Genomic DNA, 26122 nt, shown 5'->3' with positions numbered 1-26122 from the left:
ATGGGCTCACATCCAATTCTTTTTGTTGCTTATATATTGAAATTTTGTTTAAACAATTAAAAATATTTTTAAAATTAAGAAATGCATTTAGAAAAAAAGAACTAGTTGACTTCTGAGCTATTCTATAGATATGAAATTATTTTATAGGCACTTACCTTAAAAATAAGTCCCCACTTGACTCTAGGCCTAGTGCTTTCCTTTACGTCATACTGCATCTTACAGGCATTAGAGCAACAGAAGGATTATAATAAAGAACAAAATGTGGAAAGAGGCCGTATTTGATGGTTGAAACATTGTGCAAATGTAATTACCTTTGGCCATCGTTTTCCCAAGATATGTTGGGTAGCGCTGGAATTTCCAAAGTGGTGTTTCCACAGTTCCATCACATACTCACCAAATGTGCAGTAAAGAAGGCAGTAATGAAAGATTGATTGGATAGATGGAGTGTCTTGGATGTATCCTTCAGGACATAGATGTTGCCAAAATCAATTCTGTCAGGAAACACATTGACTACAGGGCCTTCTCCAATGCTCCTTAAGTGGACACTCTGCACCCCAAGAAAGGGAAAGAACGGAGAGAAGACTGACCTATCATTTTAATCAAGATAGTAAATTCTTCTCATTCCTGTACCAGAAATCATAATTCAAGACAGTAATGAGGGCCTCCATCCCTTCTTGCTGGTGTTGGCATCCTGATTCAGACCCACCCAGACTTGGATTCTGTGGCTGACCAAGTGTCTTAGAAGGACAATGGTTGCTTTCCCTGGTTTATGTTATCATCCTATTCAAGAAGCTTCTGTGAATTCTCTGTTGCCACTAGGATAACATAAAAGCTCCTCTGTTTGCCATTTAGAGCCTCTCACAGCCTGGCCCCCACCTTTTTCTCCAGACCAATAACGCATTACTTTGCACACTGGCCTCCTTCCCGTTCCCCAGCAACTAGAATGTCCTCTCCCCTCTCATTCCCTCTATAAGATCTCTGTCTCCTTTCAAAGCACAGTTCAGGGACCAGCTCCTACATGAGGCCTTTCTTGGGCCTACCTGCAGCTAGTGCTTCCTCCTATCCTTGGATCATTCTGTAAACACATCATACAAGTTGTTTATGCCCAGCAGAGAATAAGCTCCTCCAGGGTGAGGACTATTTGGTCCTTGCATGTCACAGAAGAGGTGCTCAAAAATTCCCTGTCCATTTGAATTTCCTGACACACCTCAGTCAATGGCATGACCAGGCTTCTGGAGCCTTCTTTTCCCACTGAATCAACCGTTCTTTCCACAATAACACCCAGTCGTTTCACATGCAAGCAGGCAATATTCCTCAACAGTATTGAGAACAATACCTGCTCCTCCTTCACTTGCTAATTCTAAATATAAATGGGAGATTTTAAGGAAGGGAAAGATGAATTGAAAAACCCCAGGCACATATGCCCTAGTTCCAAAAGAATCACAGGTAGAGGTAGCTCTCCCTGGAATAGCTGAGTATGTCTCAAGGACTAGTGCTCAGCAACCATCTGGGTTGTTAGTTTGACTTATAAACTAACTCAGGTTAACCATACAGATTTCTCGAGAAAACAGTAGTACCAGAAAGAATAGAATCCCTCTGAAGAGTAGGTTAGTGACATTTTTTTGAGTGCTTGGATATAAGTGGGCTTATGTCAGGATTTTTAGTAGATTGTTCACACATGTAAGGCTGAAGGATTCCCTGAATCAGTTAACATCTATATCTTTGAGGCTTTTAGGCAAATGAACATGAAAGGTGACAGTAAAATGTTATCCAAAGAAGAGAAAGCTTAACAGTATGAACAGCAACATCTAAGTGCATTCGGAAATGGTGTCAAATCATTTAAGTAGGTATGCATAGCTTTGGGGGAGAAAATCTCTTTTCTGGCTTCCGTTTGGGATGCTGAAGAACTGACTGATTCATAAGTGAGATAGCTTCTGTGGCAGCTAACATTCAACGAGTGAAATCACTAGGTGATTTTCCTGACTCTCGGCAAACACGATCACTTACAGAAAATGTAAACGGATAGCTAGACCTTTGTAAGTAAAGGTTAAGCCAGGGGGCTATGGATAACAGTTATCATGGCCCTTGCTCGGGTCAGTATCAGACTCAATCACGATAAGTCTCAGGTTTAGAGAGACCACAGATCATAGAGCTGAAAGGGATGTAGATGGTCATTGGCTCCAACCTCCCTGCACTTTACATATGAGGAAACCAAAGATGGAATGCCCTGCATTAGAAATGCAGCAAGCTGTCAGCACAAGGGACTATATGGAGCTCAGAGAACCTAGAAAGTTGTTTAATGAATGTGATTCTAGTGATTACACATGTGAAGAGAATGTAAACCTCTTTTCTGCCCACCTGCATACAGGAGCAGGCGCACTTGGAGTATTTGTTCTTAGCAGAGGCCTCAGAATGGCATTTTTCTCACTCTGCCACTCAATCAAAAAACTTCACAATTGCAAGAAGCCGAAAGATAAGAACTTGCATGATGGGTGCAGCCAATAGCATGGCAAGCTCCAACTGTGCCTCTGTGCCGGGGCAGAACAATATTTGGTCACTTTTTAGCATTCTCACCAGTGGTGGGTCCTTGCTCCCAAAGATGGCAATGTAAACTGTGCCCTCGTATTCTCCAAGGATCTGAGTCTCCAAGATCACCCATAACTCCACTGCGCTGTGGGGGTTGATAATCCCACATGGGTTTGGGCTAGAAAAAAGTACAGCAGGTGTCTCCTCATATTCCTAGAGGGGGATGAGGGAGAAAATCCAAATGATAATTAAATGCACAAGCTTAGTAATCAATGGAACATAAATATTATTATTAAAAGTTTTTGAAAGAAAGATGGAACATCCAAAAACTATTAAAGCTAAAAATGGCACTAAGACATTTGGGACACTCCATACAGTCCTGAGATATTGTTGACAGGATGTAGGAGCCTGTCAAGAGTTTTTGGATGCTGACCCTACTATCCATCATGGGAACTAATTCTCCTAGCTTTGTGTCAACTGCAAAGTTGATAAACATATCTTTTATGCCTCTATCAAGTCACAGATAAAAATGTTAAAAAATATCGGGCCAGGCTCAGGTCCATCATGTACCCATTGGAGGGGATCTACCAAGTTGACATGGAACCATCAACACCTTCTCTTTGAGTTGGCCATTCCACCAATTCTCAAACCATCTAATTGTACTATCGTCTAATTCACATTTCACCATCTTTTCTGCAAAAATAGCATAAAACAGTATCAACTGTTTTGCTAAAGTCTAGGTAAATGATATCTACTGTGTACCCTCAATGTACTAATTTAGTAATGCTGTCAAAAGAAGGGAAAGGACGGTAGTCTAGTATGACTTCCCCATGATGAAGCCATGCTGCCCCTTGTTAAACACCCTTGCTTTTTCTAGATGTTCACTAATCATTGCTTCAATGATCTGTTCTAGAATTTCCCCAGAAATTGAAGTCAAGTTCACTGGCCTATAATTGGCAGAATTGTTCTATTGCTTTTTCTTTCTTTAAATAGGCACAACATTTGATCTTCCATGATACCTCTCCTGTTTTCCAAGATCTTTCAAATATGTCTGTGACTTAGCCATCTCATTTGCTAAATTTTTTATGATTGGATTGATCATGAGCAACTAGATGTCCTATAACTAACTTCCTTTCTTGAGTGTCTATCATTTCCAGGGCAAAGGACATTCTCCTTGCCAGAGAAAATAGAATTTGCATAGCTTTTCCTTCTCTCTTGTGAGTTATCATCATCCCACCCAACCCAAGCAGCTGGCAAATAGCAATGTTAGATGTGGAATCAGGAAAATGTGAGTTCAAATCCTGCCTAAGACACTTACTAGCTATGTGACCCTGGACAAGTCACTTACCTCTATCTTTCTCAGTTTCCCCAACTGTAAATGGAACTAATAAAAGCACCCACTTTCCAAGGCCATTGAGAGGATCAAATAAAATACTATTTTTCAAGTGCTTAGCACAGTCTCCAGCACATAGTAGGCACTTTAAAATACTTATTCCCTTCCCCTCTCTTCTTCTTCCCTTTCCTCCTATCACTATAATACAGCTTAAAAGACTCTTTTCGTTCAACTTAGCTTCCCCCACGATCTTTAGCTCATTTTGTTTTCACATTTCCGACACTAGTTTTATTAGGACTGTGCTACATTCCCATAGTCATTTTCTGTGACTTCCCACTGTTTCAGTCTTCTCTCATAAACTTTCTAACAATCTACATTAGTTGAGGAGTCTATCACGCATCCACATCCCTCCTCTTCAGGCATTTCCTATTTTCCTTCCTCATTGTTTCCCTTTACGTCTTCAGAATTTCATTCTTAATAGTCTTCTCTGCTTCTTAATGTAATTTGTCTTGAAGAAGGCTAGTCCATGAGATCCTACCTATTTCTCTTCTGAATCCTTTGATGTTTTCTTTCTTTAAATCTAAGGTGCTCTGGAGCTCCTCTACTTTGCAGTCACAAACTCACAATAGTCCTGTGACAATCAGATCCAGAAGAGAATGCTCCATTGCTGTTTCCACCTTTTAAAGGGGGAGATCATCATGACGGTGAGGCAAGAAATTATTAGCTGCTCGACTTTTGGCAGAGAAAGAGCTCTAGATAGCTGGATAGATGAAGTCTCCCATGCCCACCATATCAAGCCTCTGTGCCAGGCTCCTAATCTGTTGTCCTGAACTTCAAGATTTCCTCTGTCAGTCTAGACTTTAGATGGTCTATCCTCTATTGGATATACTGAGATGACAAAAATGCTTCTGTCTAGCAGTTGGTAACAAGAGTCGTCCCATGGAGCAGGAATAGGGATGGGCCTTTGCTTCGGATTTTTCCAGTGAGCCCCTGGACAAAAGAAGCTTCTGGTTGGTGTACCCTTTAGGGCAGCAGTGCATCAAAGAGGAACTGCCCAGTGGACCTTAAAGGGAGAAACAACTCTTCCTCATTTCTTACTCTCTTCTGAGTGTGTGTATTAGGACCCTGCTAACTCTCCCTTTCACTTCTTGGAAGAGGTAGAAGGAGTCTCGAGTGAATAGGAGGCGGTAGCAGGTGGGGAAACCATGACGGATTTCCTGCAGGAGGTGTGCTTGAGCTGGGTTGTTTGTGAACCAGAGAGTGCTCGAAGAAGCCGACCCCTCTATTTGGGGCCAGGCTCCCCAAGGGAGCCTCCTCATCCTGACCTGGTGAGGAGTTTTAAGCCGGGTCCCCTTAGTGGGAGAGGAAGCCTGGGCATAGAGGCCTTTATAGTTCCATTGATCTTTACCCAAACACTTTCCCACTAGACTTCTCCACGCTGGTTCTTGGACTCTCTGACATGCATAAACCTTCTCAATATACAATGCCACCCCTTCCATCTTTTACCCATACTGCTTTTTTTTTTTTAAAACCAAGGCCATATTCTGGTCGTTTTGAGGTCACATAGTTCCTTCTTGAGTGCAGCCTTCTTTACAATTCTGTGTGTCCTTTCTTCTTCCCCCATTACAGCTACTCTCTACGATACAGAGATGACTATTCAGAGGAAGTTTTCTCCTTCACTCATATTTGCCTTAAAGTCCTTCTGATTAAACGTGTAAGATACTAGCATGCAAAGCACTTTATAAACATTATTTCACTTTACCTTCACAACAGCCATGAGAGGTAGGTACTATTATTGTCCCCATTTTACATATTAGGAAACTGAGACACTCAGAGGTTAAATGAATTACCCAGGGTCACACAGCTGGTACACCCCTGAGTCAGGATTTGAACTCAAGTCTTCCCGACTCCAGGTTCAGTGTTCTATCCATAGCACCATCTCCCTGTCTTGCCAGCCTTTCTTAGGTAAACTCCATTGGTAGCCAGGAGTCTATAACCTTTTAAACTGTGCCCCAGAAGTCCAAATTCCATTCTCAAATATGACCTTCTTAGCCAGCTCAGTTTTCCTCTTCTGTGTCCCCTAACTTTAATGGACAACAGAGGAGAATACACAAGTTGTGTCCCTTTGGTGTGTGGTTACTCACCTGAGACTTTGTAATCTTTGGCAAAAGTGTAGGCTTCTCTCAGGCAGTATCAGCAGAGAGGGTCTGTTCTGGTATGTCTTGGGAGGCTCCCTCTCATACCTTGGACTATTACAATAGCTGCTTAATCTGTCTCCCTATATTCAATCTCACCATTCTACAATAAAAACCTGCTGATTAACTGCCCAATCTCCCTGCCAGCCTAATAAGCTCTTCGATAATATCTCTGTCTGAGTACTTCTTATGACAGGAAATACATTGCTTTGAAAACTTCCAATTCCATTATTAGGAAGCTCGAATTACTGGGAACTTCTTTATATTATGCTGAAATCTCTTCTCCTGTAAGTTCCATTCATCATTCCTAGTTTATTTGAGTTTTGTTTTGTTTTTCCCCATCCTAGGGCTACACAAAGGAAACTGAATTTCTTTTCCATATGTGTCAGGTCCCTTAGAGGTCATCTGAGTCAACCCCCTCATTTGACAGGTGAGGAATCTGAGGTTACCAGACTTGCCCAAAGTTACACTGGGGGTAAGCATCAGGCAGAATCAGGATTTAAACACAGGTTTTGCCCACTCTAAATCAAGCACTCTTTCCATGGCACCATGAGAGCTCTTAAAAAATCTGAAGACAGTCCTCTGTCCTTTGCACATCTTCTCTTTCCCAGAGACAATCTTGCATACTTGTCAAGAGAGCCCCGGGGCTGGGGCTGGAGGGTGGGGACTTGGGTTCCAGCTTGGTGGTTACTGCTCAGGGAAGCTTTACTTCTCCATGACTCAGTTTCTTCATCTATAAAGGGAGGAGGAGGGACTGGAGGATCCTTGGGTACCTTAGCAGCTCTAGATCTTCTGTTTCATCAAATGTTTCTATTAAAGTACCACCCCTTGACTCTTTACCACCCTTCTGAACATTCTCCAATTTTCCAACGCCCTCCTTAACTGAAGACAGTGTTCCAGATGTACTCTGGCCACTAGAGCCTACAGTGACTCTTTTACATGCTATGATTTGGACATTGTACTTCTATGGCAAGGTGAGATTCTTTAGCAGCGAGGCCCCACTTTGTGCAGGTCATTATCAGTTAAGAACCTGAGATCTTTCCCCCACAAACTGTAAATTTAAATCACGTCTCTTTTAAAATACACTTGTGCAATTGATTTTTTAAAAATTAAGGAGAGAATTTTCATTTAAAATCCACAAGATTTTCTTTTCTTTCTTTCTTTCGGCCCATTATTCTAGCCTGTCGATATCCTTTTGAACCTCTTATCCAGAAATGTTTTCTTCCTAGACCCAGGGTATCAAAGGATAGACAGCCTTAACATAGAAGACCACAGCAACTTTTTTTCCCTCTTACTTTCTGCCATGAACCATCTATATCTTTCTGGTCTTGCCATTCCCTTGGTGAATGTCAAACAGCTCTATCTTAAGCAGCTCTTCTTCTTCCTTACTTCCTATGACCTATAAAATTATATGAAATCATTTGCAGGTGCACCTTCTGTAGGCTCCTTTAATTGGTCCTACCACTTTTTCAGTGAGGATAATTTTCCTGGACCATTAACGATTAATTGCACCTGCAGATGTTTACTCCCACAGCTGGAGGGCCAGCTGAATGGATAGAAACCTTCCCAAATGCTCCTGAAACTGAAAGCAAGGATTACAGTGCACCACATGCCAGAGAATGAGGTCATTTAAGAAGAATTTTTTTTCCTCATTAAGGGAATCCTGAAAAACTGGGGAGAAAAACAAAAGATGGATAGGGAGAGATGGAGATAGAGACAAAGCGAGAAGAACAGGGGAGGGAGAGAAAGAGAGGGACAGGACAATAACTTACCTGTAAGAGAACTCCATAGCATCCCGGGAGGTCATCATCGTTGACAAGCCCCACCTTTTGCCTGTAAGGGTATTTCAGGAAGCAGCACCCATAGTCCAGCACTGGATTAACCACACGAAGTTTAGGCACAACGCACCTAGTCCAGAAAGAATATCAGATAAATCAAAAGAGCGGAGAACCTGTTTATCCCCAGATTATGCAGAGAAACAAGCACAAAGCATTTGTCATTGTCACGTGGTACCTTTTCACTGATAACTACATTAATCATTTTCTGTTTTTTCCTTCTCCCCTCCCACCTACTTTTTAAATCAACACCCTTTGGCAAAGAATGCAGGGAGAAATTGTAGTGGGTCAGCGTCAGTAAAGGCTCCAATTTCCTGCCATGTTCTCCTTTTCAGCCTTCTTGAGTCTGGACCTCCTTAGGATAAACTTGCTTAGGATAGCTCGCATACGACCCCAAATAGTATGGCAAGCTCTCACCCTCTGTGCTGCTCAGAAAGCCCTTCCCTAGCTACACCTGAGCTGTTAGCAAGCCCTCATGCTATCTAAAAGACCCTAATTGCAAATACTGTGTAGAAGAGTTGTGCTGGAAGAAGAGATCCCATCAGCTGGTGTTCCCAGAACTGGCAAGAGAAATTCTATAGCACAACTTCATTCATAGTTTGGAAGATTCCCTTCTCCAAGAGGTCAAGGGGTCCATTTCGTGAGAGGTTTTTCATGATGTGACTCTGGTCTTTTACTCCCCAGATGGACTTTTTTTTTTTATCAATTTTTCCAAGGTTTCAATCAAAGATCAACTTTTTTTTATAACTCTAACTTATTTTATGGCATTCCTATCCTCCCTGTGGTTAACTGCATAGTACACCTGTCACAAATTAATAGTTTGGATTTGGATGCAGGTTGCCTTCTAATTGGGAGGGACGGCAAGGAGGGTGATCTACTCTGAAGGGTAGATTTTGGAATCACTGAGTGTCAAAACAGGAGGGGACTTCAGAGATGCTCTGGTCCAGCTCTGCCATTCTGCAGAGGAGGAAACTGACACCAAGAGAGAGGAAAGGATTTTACCAAGACCACCCCATTGTCCATGTCAGTAGCACAGCTGAGACTTGACCTAAGTCTCCTGACTCTCAGTCCAGTGCCTTTCCCCTTAGACCCTTCTGCCTCTCAATTTTATAATGCAACATTTAGCATAGGGACTTGGTCAGTGGGTCCTAAAGAGTAATGAGACTGAATTCCTCAGCACCCAACAGACTGTAGTTACTCTATCTTTACTCTAAAAAGTTGAGGACTGACATGGATAAGGGACAAAGTTTCATATTTAGCTCAATATACTTTTCTGGAATTTGCAAAATTATTATTATTACTATTATTTACTAAAGCAGCCTTCAATGTAAATTAATTGCCTAAAATCTGATCCTTAGAAGATAAGGAATAATCCACCCTCCACACGTGGCCAAAGAAACTATAGCAAGTCATCTAGGAATCTCATGGGATTTCAGAACCATGACCTTTTCTATTCAACCCCAGTTGAATACTTAGGCACCCAGAGGATAAAGGATCTGGAATTTTCCAAGACTGACCCATGTAAAGGAGATGGCAGGCTGCTGGATATAGGACTGGCCACTCAAAGGGTCATTCTGTTTTTGTTTCATCTCTTACAACAACAACAACAACAACAACAACAACCTTTGCCCTTGCTCAGTGGGCAGGAGATCTGATTCCTTTTCCTTCTGAAGCCACAAACCAGTGAGATTTTCTCTTCTTAACTTTCCCCCCAGACTCACTCTTTCCCCAAACTTCCTTATTTCTGATAAGTGCATGACATCCTTCTAGTCACCCAGATTCGCACTCTTTCTGCCATCCTTAGCTCCTCACCCCACACATCCAAAGCATTGTTAAATGGTAGCCTTTCAACATGACATCATCTGTCCTCTTTACTCCACTCACACAGTTGCATCCCTAGTTCAGGTTGTCATTACATCTTCCCTAGACTATTGCAGTAGCATCTCAATAGGTCTCCCCTCTCCAATCCATACCTCCCCCCATACACACAAAGCTATCAAAGTGATTTTTCTCCAGAGCAGGTCTATCTGGGTCACTGCCTTACCCAATGAAGTCTAGTGGCTCCCTATTATCATAGAATGAATTATAATCTACTTTGTTTGGCATTTAAAACCTTTCACAACCTAGCTCCAATATATCTTTTCAGGTTTATTATTTACTACTCTCTCCTATAGACATTACAGTTCCTTTAAACTCTCCTTTCCACTATTCCTCATGTAGATGGCAGATGGCCATCTACCATCGCCATGCCTTTGCATTATTGGGCCTCATGTCTGCGCTGCTCTCCCTATTCTCCACCATCTCTTACAATCCCTAGTTTTCTTTAACGTTCCATGCCTTGCCTGAGCCCCCTGGCTGGTAATACCTTCCTTTCAATCACCCTGTGTCTATTTTGTTTCTATTTTTGACATGTGTAACCAGTGGTGTGCTGGTAAGTAAAAAAAAAAAAAGGTACCCATGGCATACTTTTAAGTTTAATGTACATTATCAACATTTTCTCCATAATTTTCTTAAGTTTAGATAATTTTAAAAACAACCCAACAAACCCAGCCCTGATTTGTAGAATTTGCTGATTCTTAAGATGTACATTCTCATACTGAGAATTTAACAGGTGGACCTTTGGTACAGGGTTGAGCTGGCTCCAGCATACCCCTACATAGAACCTGCTCCCAGGAGCAGGTCCCAAGGATCTCCCCTGTGGGTGACACCATGGTATGTGATCTGGCCAGGCACCAGCACCCCCATTACATGGGCTTATCCATGCAAATGTTTTCTTGTTTACATGGATTGTGAGCTCCCCAAAGAGACTTTTGTTATTGTGTGCTCAGGGCCTAGAAGAAGGCCTGGCACAGAATAAATGTTTGCTGACTGACTAATAAGGCAGGTCAGGACAGAGCAGCCGGGAGTTTTCCAATGGAGGAAGAGCTTCTTCAGATTATTTTCAGGATGATACTTGATTTCATCCAGGCCCTAGGCATGTGTAAGAAGTTGCTCATTTGTTTCTCTCTTGCTGTTATGCCACCTTTAAATTATATCAGCGGCAGATTCAAAAGAGATCTAAAAATCTGGTGACCCAGAGACCCATTAGTTTTATCACAGCTTATTGGTCAATATCCCCATTCACAGCAGGCCGAACTTTCTATCCACAAATTTTATAGTCTTTGATCCACATGCTAATCAAAGAAGGTCTCATGATTTCATCTTAGGTCAATTTAAATTGTTTATTAAATGTTTATTATATGCCTATCATGCCCAAAACTTGGAAATAGTGTTGGGGGTACAAAGACAAAAATAGAGCATTCTCTGCCCTTAGGAAGCTTATGTTCTATTGGGTGAATGTTAACATGGGGAAAGAGAAGTGAATTGAGTAAATGGATAAATTGAGGAGGCAGAGACCTCTATTAACACAGGGAGATCCCTTAAGGCTTTGTGGAGGAGGTGGCCCCCGAGCTGAGCCTTAGAGGAACGGAAAGATTCTGGGAGGCAGAGCTGAAGAGGACAAGGCAAGGGAGACAGCAGAAAATGGACTTCGAGTTTGGGGGACAGTTAAGTCGTCCCGTTTGGCTAAGACAGAGAATGCAGGAAGGGGGCCGGGCAGGTCAGCTTCAGACACACTGTGGTGGGCTGGCCAGTTTGGATTTAATTCCAGAGGCAAGAGGAAGCCACTGGTTCTTTCTGAGCAGGAGTTTAGACAGGCACTTTAGGAAGATTAACTTGGCAACTGCATAGAGCGTGTATTAGAAACAGGAGAGATGGGAGACGGAAAGATTGAATGGTGGAACAAGCGAGAGGGAATGATGAACTGAGCCGCCAGAGTGGTTATGTGAGCAGGGAGAAGGGAGGGGAGCAAGGCAAGAGCTATGCGGAGAGGTCTTGGCCATTTACTGGATCTGGGGAGGACGGAGAGGAGAGAAGCAAGTGTAACGCCAAGCTGAGGCAATGAACCTGAGTGACTCTCAGAAAGCTGCGAAACTGGAGGAGGGGGGACCCCAGGGCAGCAGAGAATCAGCTCCACATCGGATATGGAGGCTGAGACACTGAAGGACATCTGGGTGGAATTGTCAAAAAAGCTTAATCAGTTGAGGAAAAGGTGTTAAATCCACGGTAGTTAACATAATCGAGTGGTGAAGGTCACTCTCTATGGGACGCTTTTAGAACCTCGATTTCCTTGCTTATAAAGTAAGAGGTATATCATATGATTTCAAAGGTCCCTTCCGGTTCTAAAAATCCTAGGATTCTATGATGCTGCATCAATCAGTAAGCATTTATTGAGTACCTCCTTTGTACCAGTCACTGTGCAAGGCTTTGGAGATGCAAAGATAAAAATAAAATAGTCCCTGCCCTCAAGGAGCTTATGTTCTATAAAGAGAGATGATGTGTACACACATTAGCATACAAAGAATGTTTCTGTAAAAATATATATGCACATATTTATAATCTAAGCGGCAGCTAGATAGCTTAGTGGATAGAGTACGGGGCCCGGAGGCCAGGAGAACTGAGTTCAAATCTGGCCTCAGATGCGTACTAGCTGGTTGTCATTTGAATATCAGGTTTAGCTTCAGTGTCTGTGAAGGCAGAATAACTTCAGGCTTGTTGGGAGCCCACGCTGCTGTGGCTACAACCTGCCCTGGGTGACAGACACTGAGATTGGGGGTCAAAGGCTATGAGTCCAGGTACCTTGCTGTAATGAGGAGTGCCAGTACTTCCTCGCCAATGCCCTCTACATCCACCACAAGAGCCATCTGGTACTTCTGCACAGTGTTGGAGCATAAGGTTACCTGGTGAGAAAGAGGAAGACACTCACATTGGGCTTTTTACAACAGTCATTTTCCCTCTGGTGGGAAGGGGGTGATGGAGAGGGAGAAGAACAGTATGAAGCCATTGAGCCCCTGAAAAATCTCTTCCTTTCTTCTTCTCCTCTACCCATCCTCCTACCCTGACTAGGGGAATCAATTCAAGAAGTATTTATTAAACTCCTCTTATATACAATTCAGTTTGACAAGCATCTATTAAATACTTAACATATGTGAGCACAGTGCTAGGTGCTAGGACCTCTAGGAGCTTACAGTCTAGTGGGGATGGGGCACAATATGTACACGGATTAGTAAATAGAAAATATCTACAAAGACATTTCCAGTCCTGGGTGGAGGTAGAGAAGTAGTGCTTTCTTCCCTCAGGTTCAGGATCACTTCTCCCAAGCCCCCAACACACCTCCAAAATTTAGAAGGTCCCTCAGCACTGCTCTTAAATCCATAATTGCCAGTGTCCCTCTTGTAGAGAGGAAGCCCTGAGCAGTGCAGAAGGGAGCAGGGATTCTTAATGTGTGTCTGGTCGACTTGTTCTTGAATTTTTTTTTGAAAACCATGCTTCAGTTTAATTGGTTTTCTGTGTAATCGTATGCATGTTATTTCACACATTGAGAAGTGATCCATAGCGGACTGCCCAAGGTCTATGGCAACAAAGAAGGTCTGGAACCCCTGAAATAAAGGGATCTAACCACCTCCAGGAGATGGCTCCTGCTTAGAGAGGGCACCTAAGAGGTAAAATAGGAATTTCCAAAGGGCTAATCTCAGGATCTTAACTGGCCAGTGATTTTGACCTTGGATCTAGATATGTTGTCATGAAATCACTTTGTAATTATTTCAAAACCTTGTCTGCTTCATTGTTTGGAAACGCTTTGTTCTAGGAAAAATAGTGAGGTTTTTTTTGGAAATCTTTTTCAGCATGAGTTAAGAGTTTCATGACTCATAAGGTTCATAGCAGAGTCTAATAGCAAACATTTCAGGCTGCAATTGGGGCCACAAGTAAAGACAGACAAATGATCAGGTAAAGAAAAATCTACAATTGGAAGTAAGTAGTCACAGGTTGTGACCTACCCATGAAAAATTAAAATTTCTCCAATTATTTAGGTCTGTCTTTACTTCCATAAAGAGTTTTGAAGTTGTATTCATATAGTTATGTGAATGTGCATATATGTGTCATGGTAGTAGACTCTCAAGCATTTTAAACATTTTGTAGTTATTTCAAATGGAATTTTTCTTTCAATCTCTTCCTTCCAAGAGCTATTGAAGACACAGACTTCTCTCTCATTTTATTCCTACTGCCTGTGTGGACGTGGCCCGCATTTTAAAGGGAGTACCAGAAGAGGAAAAGAGGATATCCAGATTCTGTTTCCATTCACCCTTGGCAAGACAATACGAGTCCTGGGATGGACTAAAGTGGACACTTTTAAGAAATCAAGTGTTCTGCCCTCTCACTGAGAAGGTTCTACATTGTACCCGAATAGCAGCAAATCCCTGAGATCGGATGGTGCCTGAAACGGGGTTAATGGTGAATTCTCGTGGCTTAATTGCTGGCGGATTTCCATTCTTCCACGACGGTTTGTTGATGTCTAAAGTCTGTTCCAAACTCGTGACACTTGGCTCTCCGACACCATCCCCAGAGACACGGAGTTTAAAGGTCATGGGGATCAAGGAGGTGTTATTGAGGGAGCAAGTCAAAGTACGAGGGAACCCTGGAGAGCAACGTGAGAGACGAAGAAGAGATGTTCATCGAATTTGCTGGTGCACAGGATTCATGACAAAAGCAAAATCAAATACTCAACAAATATGCAGTTAAGTGGGAGACGGTATGGCACAGGGGAAAGAAGAATGACTGTGGAGTCGTAGGTTCAGAGCAGCCTCCGAAACTTCCTTAAACCTGGGTGACCTGGCGCCAGTCATCGGCACTCTATGGGCCTCAGTTTGCTCAACTGTAAAATGGGGGGTTGGCCTCTGACCTCCCTTCCAGCCCTAGTTTTATGGTCCTAACACCAATTTGCTTTAATTTTCAAATATTAATAGCAGAGTACCATGGCTTAGGAACTCCAAGCACGGTCTTGACTTGTTTGTCCACGTTCACCTACGCCTTAGCTATTGGACATTGAATGGGCTCTCATTGCCAAAGCAGCACATGCTTAATAGGGCAGGATTAGGTGGGTGGAAGGCCGCCGCTACTTGCTCCTCCTTCCCAATTAGATAATATATACAAAGCATCTTGTAAACCTAAAAGTGCCTTATCAGTACAAGCTATTATTATTATTATTCCTAAGATCCAAGGGGCAAAAAGGGCCCGTTATAGATAGGTCAACAGGCAAAGGCCAGATTGCTTTACAAAGCAGACAAATTGGGACCGCCCTGGCCTTCCTAGAGTGCCAAGGATCCCTCCACTGACTTGAGGTGCTGAAAACAAGTTTAGTGTTATTAAACAGGGTTGAGTCTGATTCCTCACTAAACACAAATCTCTCTGGGTAAAAAAGGCTGTTAATGCTAGCCACCACCTAACCCAAGTCAGAGGTTCCCTTTCCACCAGTAATGCTCAGGGCATCAGGTGCATCCTCTTTTAGGGAATGCCAGAACCTCTGGGCTAGAAAGCAATGTCCGATAAGTGTTAGAAATCTATCTCCACTAAATTGTGTTGGGGGCACGGTATGATAACAAGAGCAAACCACAGTCATTTTGCTACCATTGAAAGGTGAAAAATGTATGGCTAATACTGGTAGGTCAGAAAGGGTATGGGAGGGATGAGCTAGAAGGCTTAGGTACAAATAACAATTCTGCAGCTACTTGAGTGATCTTGGGTAAGTGACACCTCTGAGACTCTGTTTCCTCATCTGTAAGTTGTGGATAATAATAACAATATGTCCACTATCTACTGCTCCGGGTTGTCAGGAAAGTATTATACAAATGTGCATTATTGTTCTGATACTAACTCTTCCTTTGCATTCCGGTCTTTTCCATAAAACACTTTGTCAATATGATAAAACATAGTCTGTAAAATGTTATAGGTGCCACTGCTGCCCCACAATTGTTACTGAAGTACATCCAGAGGAAATTAACACAAACAAAACATTCCAGATATTAATCAGTGGGACATCTGCTTCCAATAAGAAAGTGGTAGCTAATTACCAAAACAAAGTTCATGGCCAATCCAATTTATTTTCCTGGATGCATATTCTGATTACCCATAATAGGCATATATTTTCATTTTTTTTTGTCAAAAAAGCATATAGAATTACTTCTTTAAAAAAAACTTTTTGTGGGGGGTGATAGGATCTAGATTTTAAGAAAGAGCTTGAAATCAGGTTTCTATCTAAGCTAAGATTTACCCACACTGCCCCATTTTTTTTCTCCTCCAGAGAGTGATGTAAGCTTTAGTGTTAGGACTGTTTTGAAGTGTTCATGTGCCTGTTTGATCAGAGAAAACTATCACACCCATTTTACAGATAAAGAAACTGGGGCAAGGAATAGTTGTCATTGATATGTAGCTTAACAATGGATATGAGAATCCAGAATTCCATAATTCCACAGAACTGGACCATTTCTCAGTCCATCGTTTTATACCCATAACTGATCTAGCAGCAGGATTCCTCAGGAAGGGACACAAAGGGGATGAGCAGCCACAGCATCTTGGGAAGAACACGAGATCGGAAGTCAGATGACCTTGTTTCAAATTCTGGCTCTGTTAGTGACTATGAGTCCTTGTGTGAGTCACTTCCCGTATGGGTCCCCATCTTTTCACTATTAAAATGAGAGTTTTGGATTTGGCTAAATGGGTTCTAGAATTCCTTTTATTTTTGTTTTTGATTTTTTTTTAAAAAAGATTTTGATCCCTAAGAGAATCCCTGGTGACCAATGGGTCAGTAGGAAGCTATAATGGAGGCTGCCTAGACAGAAGCCCTCCCCCTGGAGCTGAGTGCACTCCCTGGTTCCTTTTAGTGAGTGAGTCCCTTTGCTAAGGAGGCTTCTCGTAGATTCCTGCTCGCCTTTCCTCCCTATGGGCCAAGTCGAGTTACAAACCACCAGGCTAAGAGAGAGTTTAAAAAGAGCAAGAATCACAGTGTTTCTCCCTTGCAAGTCTGCATGGAAGAATGAGAAATCTCTTGCTGCCCAGTGGCCAAGCCTCTTTCAGCTGAGCTCCTGGCTGGGGTCAGGGAGGTCCATGGGGGACCAACTAGAAGCACTGATCCTTTGGCAGGGGACCAGCTCTATCCATTGAAGGGGTCAGGGGTGAGCTTGGGTCCAGAGAAACTGCCTGTCCAGGAGATCAAGGGGACTCCCCTGAGTCCTCATTATAAGTCAGTTAAATAGTAATTAATGCTTTAAACCAGAGGTTCTTAGCCTGAGATCCTGAGTGGTTGTGGATAAATTTTAGGGGATAGCGAACTTGGAGGGGAAAAAATTACAACTTTATTTCAATATGATTGGTTTCCTTTTTAATGTGATATATGTTATTTTATGCATTTAAACACATGATTCTGAAAAGAGATCCTTAGGCTTCATCAGACTGCCACAGGAATCCACAACATAAAAAAAAAAGATATAAAGAAACAAAGATATAACTATGGATTTGAGAAAGTACCCAATTCTAGTAAAATGGTCACATTAGGGAAAAAAAAAGATTGACATTATATAAGAACTGTTTCTGAATTTTCTATCCTTTCTCTCCAGTGAGAGCAATATAGGGTTTTGAAACAAAAGGAAAGAACGAGTAGAAAGTCATTGGAGAAGGGAATGGGTTTTCTTGAGAATCTTGGGGCAGAGAATCTTCTGCAGAGAATGATGATGCATCTCCAATCAATTCTCCATTGATTTCACGTTTAAGTTTCAGATCATCTCTGAAAAGCCTTTTGTGGATTGAGCCTGGCTAGTCAAAAAAATCTGCATTTAAATGGCTCCATTCTGAATGTGTGGACAGCTGGAGTAAAGTATGTCAGCCAGACTATGATTTTAATAGGGGAAGAAAAGAGATTTGAGACAGGAAAATGCTCAAGGCTCATGGCACCTGAGAAACTGGGAAAAGGCTCTGACACATCCTGGTCTGTGGGAATACCACTTGTACCAAAGAAGATCAATGGTACAAATAGTTCCCTAACCCTCTGGTGATTCTGTAGGTCAACTTTGAGCTAACTATTGTGCCGCAGACATCACAATACAAAGATGGAAGCTGTAATCCCCTTCTCTCACAAGGGTGGAAGGTCATTCTATGGAATTCCCAATTAAAAACCCAGGAAATACTTACCAAAAGAGACATCACCAAAATCTAAGGATGGAACATTAAAATGGAAAGTTGGCCCAATGACACAGCCTCTGTATAGGGAAGATAGAAAGGCAAAAGAATTAACGAAACCATGGGTAACCTGAGGGTCCTTGGTTATTGCTACAATTAATAAGGCACTTGGGAAAAAGTTAGGCCTAAAAATCACAGGTTAGCCCACCAGAGGACTCGACCTTACATACCACTTTGGTGAAGCAATGAGTCCACCATGGATCATTTCCTTACCTACTAATTTAGTCAGCGTCTACCAAAAAAACTCCCCCAAAACCCCAACAACCTCAGCAGAATTAAGTCAAAATGGAACTACTTTGAGTGAGAAAGCACAAGGAATATAATATGTAAAATAGGAATTCATGTCAAAAACAAATGTGTGGGCCTGTTCATTTTAAACATTAATATTCTAAATAGATAAGGGGAGAACAAAAAAGTCAAGAGTAAGCTCCTACACATAGGCCTTGTTTTATGATTACAGATGCCCAGATATAAGAAAACTTTGTTGCTGATGCTTGGACATAATTACCACTACTAAATACTTCCTTATTTGTAATAAACACCCACTTTTTTCTACAGTTGACTTAACCTCTGGTATACCAGTAACATTCTAGGTTCATCATGGAGGGCCTCTTCCCAGCCATCTCAAATCATCTGCTGTGAATGCCTGTCTCTCACCTCTCTGTTTATTTATGGGCCCTTAGGGGGAAAAACTCTCTAGCTTTCTGAGCCTTGGTTTCCTCATCCTGTGATAAAGTATAAGCAAGGGAAGAATCCCTGCCATGCCTAGTCACAAAGTTATTGTGAGAATCCAATAAGATAGAAGAGGTGAAAATAATTTTAAAATCAAATAACACCATGAAAAGCATTATTGGTATGGAGGGAAGAAGATAGTAGGATTTAATGCTGAAAGGGACTTTAGAGATTGCCTAACCCAAGCTCCTCACATGACTTTATAGATGAGGAAACTGAGGCCCAGAGAAGGGAGATGACTCAGGTAATAAGCAGCAGAACCAGGATCCACTACATTTTCAGACAGTCCAATAATTTTTAAATTCTCTCTCCTGGATCTATTTTCCAGGACAGTTGTTTTTCCAATGAGATATTTCACATTGTTTTCTATTTTTCATTCTTTCAGTTTTGTTTTACAGTGCCTTGATTTCTTATAGAGTCACTAGCTTCCAATTGCTCTACTCTAATTTTTAAGGCAGTATTTTCTTCAGTAAGCTTTTGGACTTCCTTTTCTCCATTGCTTTTTTAGAAAAGTGCCTAAAGCTCAATAAATGTTTATTGGATAAATGAATGAATGAATGAATGCAGAGAGTCCCAGTTTTTTCTAACTAAAGCACAATGTGTTGTGTGCCTAATGAGAACTAGTCTTCATACAAAAACAAAGGCTGGTAGGGGATCACAATCTCTTTGCTCAGGAAGGCAGAACATAAACAGAGAAAGGGCAGTTGGTACAGAAGGTGTCATTCTTCTAAATATTGGCAAACAAGGTCACGGAACTCGAGTTAGTGACTCAGCCACATGCTGCTCTTCCCCAGGACAGCATCTATAGCAATGTCCAATAGTGTTTCCACCTGCCCGTGGGGAAAATGCTAATGTGTGCGTTCCTAGGAGAAGCCGCATTCCAGAAAGCTGACGTTTGAAGTCCTGCTTCCAGCTCCTTACCTGATGGTCAGTTTCGCAGGTTCTGGGGATCCGTTGACACTGAAAAGGAACTCCTCCCTGAAGTGCCCCAGGATGCTCGAGCTGAAGGAAATCTGTATGGTTTGTAGCCCTGAGGGCTCCACGATGCCTTCCTTGGGGTTAAAGATGAAACAGGATCCCAAAGGTGTTGTTGGAGGGTCCAAATTAAAGAGGGCATCGATGCTGCCCTTGTTGGACAGAATGGCCTACAGCAGGGAGGGGAAGGCAAGAATGAAAAGCTCTGCAATGGATGTTTCTTTTCAAAGGTACGAATTGCCCTGTTTCCATGGAATCACTGGGTTGAGATGATTAAGGCAGAAAAAGTGACAGGAATTCTAAGCAAAGAAAGGCACCAGGGGGAAAACGAACCATCTAATGCAGTGGTTCTGAATGTTTTTCTGGGTCATGGTCCCCTTTGGCAGTCTGGTTAAGCCTATGGATCCCACTCTCAGAACAACATTTTAAAATGTGTCAGATAGCCAAATATATTGAAATACAGTTATCAAAAACAGTTTACTTTTTTTTTTTAAATAGTATTGACCCCAGGTTAAGAAAACTCCAGGCCTAATGTTTGGAATATCATAAGTCAAGAATAGGAAATTAGGCAAATCATCTACTGCTTACATTTTCCCCTTTAAAATGAAGTTTTAAAATCTGCAATACCTATGTTTTATCTCAGGGCTCCATAAGCATTTATGATAATTACATATTAATGGATGTTTCTCTGAGGAGCTTTAAATATATTTTCTGACACTGACTGAAATATGTGAGGTAGCTAGGTGGGAGGTCCTCATTTTATAGATGAGTAAACTGAGGTTATGTAACTGAGAGCAGGAGAAAAAGCAAAGTTAGAGGAGCCCAAATTACCTCATTACAGAAATAGTCTCACAGAATCGGGCTTAGCTGGATCTCACAACCACATTAATTTAGAAATGAATGAAGTTGAATATGAAGATTCAGAATGATAAGGACTCTTTGTCCTATACTTCTGGCTTCACCCCTTCAGAGCATTTTACCCACTCTTGATGAAAACTCAAATATTCACAGAATTTTAGGGGAACAGGGACCTTAGAGAATGTCTGGCTCAGCCCCCAACATAGTCTCTCCCAGTTCTCCACTCCAAACATACAGGTCAACCACCTGTCATCTAAATCATTCTTACTTCTGTTCACCCTGTTCAAAATAGTTCTCTGTCCCTTCTCTTCCTTTACCTAAAGGCTGGCCCATTCTTTAAGACCTAGATCAAGGCTGCTCTTACATAGAGTTTTCTCCCTACACTGACCTCCTGTGATAGTTAATATCTCACTTAGGAATTGATGCCTTTTTTGATATATACATATATATATATATATGTCTTATTTGCTCCTCTGAAATGTGAGTTCCCTGGAGGCAGGAGCCATCCCCTACACACTTTCTATTCTCACTGATTAACACTATGCTTCACACACAGTAGCTGTCCAATAGGGGATTGGGCCCTGGACCTGTGATCACACTGGAATAGAGAGCTCTCAACCAGAAGCATTTCTTAAACTCTTTCTATGTGCTAGGCACTGGGCCAAAGTGCTAGAGACACAAAGAAAGGTCAAAATGTGTTCCTGCCTTCGAAGAGCTCCCACTCTAATGGGTGAGGAAGCGCCATCTCCCAAGTCAGACCTGCTCCTTCTCTGCAATTTAAAGTCCCAGAGTGTTCCTTGGGGCACCAGGAGATCATGTAACTTGCCCAGGGTCATACAGACATCATGTGTCAGAGGCGGGTCTTGAACCTGCGTCTTCCTGGCTTCAAAGCCTGCTCTCTATCTAATATATCACATGTCTGCTCATGTTCAAAAAAAGGGTTATTGTAAGAAAATAATTTTTTCAAGCATAAAATACTATTCTAATAGTGTGGCTTAACATAGGTGAGCTATTGCTATGGCTGCTGAGCACAGAATCACAAAACCTTAGGGCTGGAAGGGACCTCAGAGATCATCTTGTCCAGCTCCCCCATTTGAAGCACAAATGCCCTTGACGCCCCTAAGAAGTGAAAGACAACCATCCATGTAAAACTGAAAATGACTCCAGATTCAGTTCCCGGCTGGACACGGCTTCTGGCCTGGTCCTACAGCAGAAGAGCCTGACTTATGATGATGGTATAGCTGCCTACTTATCACTCCCGAGCTCCTCCTTTTCTTTCCTGAGACACAGTCCGCAGTCCGCTGCTATCTTCTCAGTTACCTCTCTGGTTTACTCTTTTACTCCAAGCTCTTGAAAGGTGACATTTTTCACTCCACCCCCTATTTTCATAGATTTTGATTATTTATTCTCCATTGCATGAAGAAATAGATGTTATTTCCTATTTATACAGAAGCTAGGAAAAATTGGGGGTAAAACGTTGAGGATTTAAGACTGGGGAGTCACACTCTTATCTGCATAGCAGATAAGAGCCAGTTCCTAGAAGAGAAAGAAATGGAAATACAGCTCTAGCATTATCTTCCTACTTAATTACAGTAAGGCTGAGATTCATGTAATGTTAGAGATCAATGTGACCAGACAGACCTTCCAATATAGTCTCCTCATTTTACAGATAAAGGAAACTGGCCAGGCATGGTGTCATATGCCTGTGATCCCAACTCCCAGGGAAGCTGAAATGGGAGGATCTCCTCAGTTCATGAACTCTGGGCTAAGCTGGTGAACTATCTGCATCAAGTCTGGCATCAATATGATAAGCCTTGGGGCAGCTAGGTGGCACAGTGGGTAGAGTGCCAGCCCTGGAGGCAGGAGGACCTGAGTTCAAATCCAGCCTCAGACACTTAATACTTTCTAGCTGTGTGACCCTGGGCAACTCACTTAACCCCATTGCCTAGCCAAAAAAAAAAACATATGATAAGCTTCTGAGAGTGGGTGACCACCAGGTTTCCCAAGGAAGGACCCAGGACAGAAAAGAGCAGGTCAAAGTTCCCATGCTAATCAATAGTGGCATTGGTCCATGATTAATTCCTATACTCCAAACCTGTACAAGATGGGGAGACTTAGTCTTTAAAAAACAGAAAAGGAAGCTGGGGCATGCCAGGATGCAGATTTGCCCAAGGTCAAACAGCTAGCTAATGACAAATTCAAACTAAAACCTAGGCTCTTGACTCTCAGCCCAGGGTTATACATTGCTTGGGGCTTTGGGTTACTTACTCTGTATCTGCCAAGATCAGCACTGGCTAAGGGCAACAGGTTAGTTATTCAAATTTGTCTCAAGTAAAATAATAAATTGATATAGAGAGAAGTAATGAGGCATCAGCATTTAAAATGCAGAGAATGCAAAACTTTCCTGTAAGGGAACACCTTCCCTTGTCCTTCCCTGCCAATGCAAAGCTCTCAAAACCCTCCAGTAATAATGCACTGGCCCATTTAATACGGCTTTAGATTGTTGTATGTTTATTGGGGGATATATGTTAATGAAGCTCATTTGCTGCATTTACAGAAACATTATATATACTTGGGAGCTGAAATGCAGGTTTTCTGATGGACAACTTGTAAAGGAAGCAAGTTGATCTGGGCAATTTATAGAGGACATAATTCAGATTATTTTTGTCAGTTGGATGAGTGTGCAGTGGTATTGCCCTCTACCCTCATATCTAATGAATTTCTATCTGTCCTTTAAATCCCAGCTCACACACCACCAGCTCCATGAAATATCTCAACAATCCTTCACTGATCTCCTCACCTCATGATCGCATGCATACCACTTTCTTCTGTCCTCCTCTGATACAATATAAAGCAAAATGTGTATTAGAGTTGCCTGTTTTGTGTCCTAACAGAGGCCATTATTTAAATTTGGTATCATTTCCAATGTCTAACACAGTGTTCTGAGCACAGCAGGGTTTTAACAAAATTCTGAACTGAATTATAACTCTTCCCCACCCCGTTAAGTGGCTTTTCTTTCAAAACCAGGGCATTATGGAAGCACAAGAAACCACATTTCAGAAGAGGCTGCCCTAACAGTTTAGTGTTGTAAAGTCCTCATTGGTTGGTGGTTGTCCGTCACTCTCTTAAGAGGATGAAAATGACATCTCTATGTTGGGGTGAAAATGCTGTGTGTCTGGCTGTGCTTGATCAGAACTATACAAGCTTGGAAGGTTCCACCATAGGTTGGACACATATGCTCCACGTAAATATTTGGGGTGGATTCTCTAAATGTGCACATCTCGTGTTTCTTTTGAGCTACTGCAATTCTGCTTCACTCACAGAGCACAGTGCCTTCTTTGATGTGGGCACACCATGCTGAGCAAATTCTTTGCCAGGTCTCTCATGTCATGCAATCAATTCCAAAGTTCTTCAGAGAGACATTGAGAGTGTCCTTGTATCACTTCTTCTGACCACTATGTGAACGCCTGCTTTGGGCTGCCTACCAAACTAAAAACTTAACTAAAAAAAAAAAAAGAAAAAGAAAATAACTGAACTGAAGGTGTAAAGCCCTAGGGATAGTGGGAAAGGGGAAGAGTTTCAGGCTCTCTGATTCCTTCCTCAAGATTAGGGTTGGAGCTGAAGGGAGGAGAGAGACTGCTTTTCCTTAGAGCTACAGAAGCAAGGAGGAGGTGACAGTCCTATGCTAACCCACCAATCAGGACTACTTGTAAGTGTGTGCAAGTGACTATTTAAAAATTTTTTCAAAGAGAAAAAGGAAATCACAAATGATGGAGGGGATGTGGAAAAATAGGCACAATAATGCACTGTTGGTAGAGTTGTGAACTACTCCAACCATTTTGGAAAACATTTTGGAACTATGCCCAAAGGGCTATAAAACTGTGCATGCCTTTGATCCAGCAATACCGCTACTAAGTTTGTATCTCAAAGAGATCATAAAAAGGGGAAAAGGACCTACATGTGCAAAAATATTTATAGCAGCTCTTTTTCTGGTGGCAAAGAATTGGAAATTGAAGGGATGCCCATCAAGTGGGGAATGGCTGAACAAGTTGTGGTATATAAATGTAATGGAGTACTATTGTGCTATAAGAAATGATGCGCAGGCAGACTTCAGAAAAACCTGGGAAGACTTGTATGGACTGATGCTGAGTGAAGTGAGCAGAACCAGGAGAACATTGTACAGTGACAGCAAGATCATAATGACAATCAGCTGTGAAAGATGTAGATACTGTGATTGAGACAATGATCTAAGACAATTCTAAAGGACCTATGATGGAAAATGCTACACCTCCAGAGAGAGAACTGATGAACTCTGGGTGCAGATTGAAGCACACTTTTTAAACTTAATTATCCTTGCTTTGTATATGTGTGTGAGTTTTCTTTTGCAATATGGCTAATATGAGTTCATATGTAAAATGGACACCATATTGCTTGCCTTTTCAAGGGGTGGGGGAAGGATGGGCAGGAGGGAGAGAATTTAAGAAAGACTCAAATTTTTCAAAAATTAATATTAAAATTTTTTTACATGTAATTAGGAAACATTTAGCAAAATAAATTTTAAACAATTTTAATCATCAAGAAAGAGCTCCATAAAATGACTTTATTAGTGACTCTTTTGCTTACCTCATAGCTGTGTATTGAGCCAACAAAAGCTTTACCAATATCCAACACGTCAAAGTTGAAGATAATTTTGGGTCCCATTCCTTCCCCTTTGATTCGAAGGGGCAACCGGCTCTCCCGGCCTGTTGGGGGAAGCAATTTTAAAAGGCAATCCTCTCTGGGAGATTGCCCCTCACAACCATCCCCTCTTCCCCTTTCTACTGGCTCATGCTTTCCTGTCCAAGGAAGAAACAAGCAGGGGAGGGGAGGGAGGGAAAGAGAGAGGAAGAGGGAGGGAGTACAGAAGGAGGGCGGGAAGGAAGAAGGAAAAGACAGAAAGAAAGAAGAAAGGGAAGAAAAGGAGGAAGGAAGAAAGAAAAGAAACAACCCCTAAACTCATTCCTTTCCCAAATTTTCCTTTCTCTATAGAGGCACCATTTTCCCTCTAATCATCCAGCTTTACAAGTTCAGACATCCTCAGCTCCTCACTCTTCTCTCATCCAGCTAACAAATCAGTTTACAACTCATTGATCCTAGGCCCACAGATCTTTGGAATCCACCCTCTTCTCTCTAGTCATATAGTCGCCACCATCATCCTGATCACCTCTTGCTTATACCTCTAGAATAGCCTCACTGGTCTCTCTTCCTTAACGTTTCCTCACTCCGAGCCATGTTGCCAAAGCAATATTTGTGAAGCACAGAACTGACTGTGTAGCTTCCCTGCTTAACCAACTCCTGTGGCACCCTGTTACCTGTGGGGTAAAACATCAACTCCTCCTGCTGGCATGTAAAACCCTCCACAACTTGCTCCATTCCACCTTCCAGTCTCATTATGCATCATTTCCCTTCAAGCACTCCTCTGTCCCACCAAACTGGCCTTCCCGCTGTTCCTTGCATACAACCCTCCATATCCTGTCTCGTGCCTTTCTTCAGTATATCTCCCTATATGTGAACTCCCTCCC

The 26122-nt window shown here is 42.1% G+C and overlaps 1 protein-coding gene across 1 annotated transcript in view; it reads right to left on the bottom strand.

The window, feature by feature from the left end:
- Positions 1-26122, bottom strand: part of HYDIN (HYDIN axonemal central pair apparatus protein) — a 464226-nt gene that overhangs the window by 249989 nt on the left and 188115 nt on the right. Inside the window, 8 exon segments of the mRNA XM_078149348.1 lie at positions 395-547; positions 2575-2739; positions 7827-7962; positions 12567-12667; positions 14168-14403; positions 17949-18016; positions 19650-19873; positions 25185-25303. Coding sequence (XP_078005474.1) covers positions 395-547; positions 2575-2739; positions 7827-7962; positions 12567-12667; positions 14168-14403; positions 17949-18016; positions 19650-19873; positions 25185-25303 — 1202 coding nt within the window.

The sequence above is a fragment of the Phascolarctos cinereus genome, unplaced genomic scaffold, assembly GCF_003287225.1.
Source record: "Phascolarctos cinereus isolate Bilbo 61053 unplaced genomic scaffold, phaCin_HiC Scaffold_2;HRSCAF=192, whole genome shotgun sequence".
Lineage (NCBI taxonomy): Eukaryota > Metazoa > Chordata > Mammalia > Diprotodontia > Phascolarctidae > Phascolarctos > Phascolarctos cinereus.
This window is presented reverse-complemented; position numbering and strand designations above follow the sequence as displayed.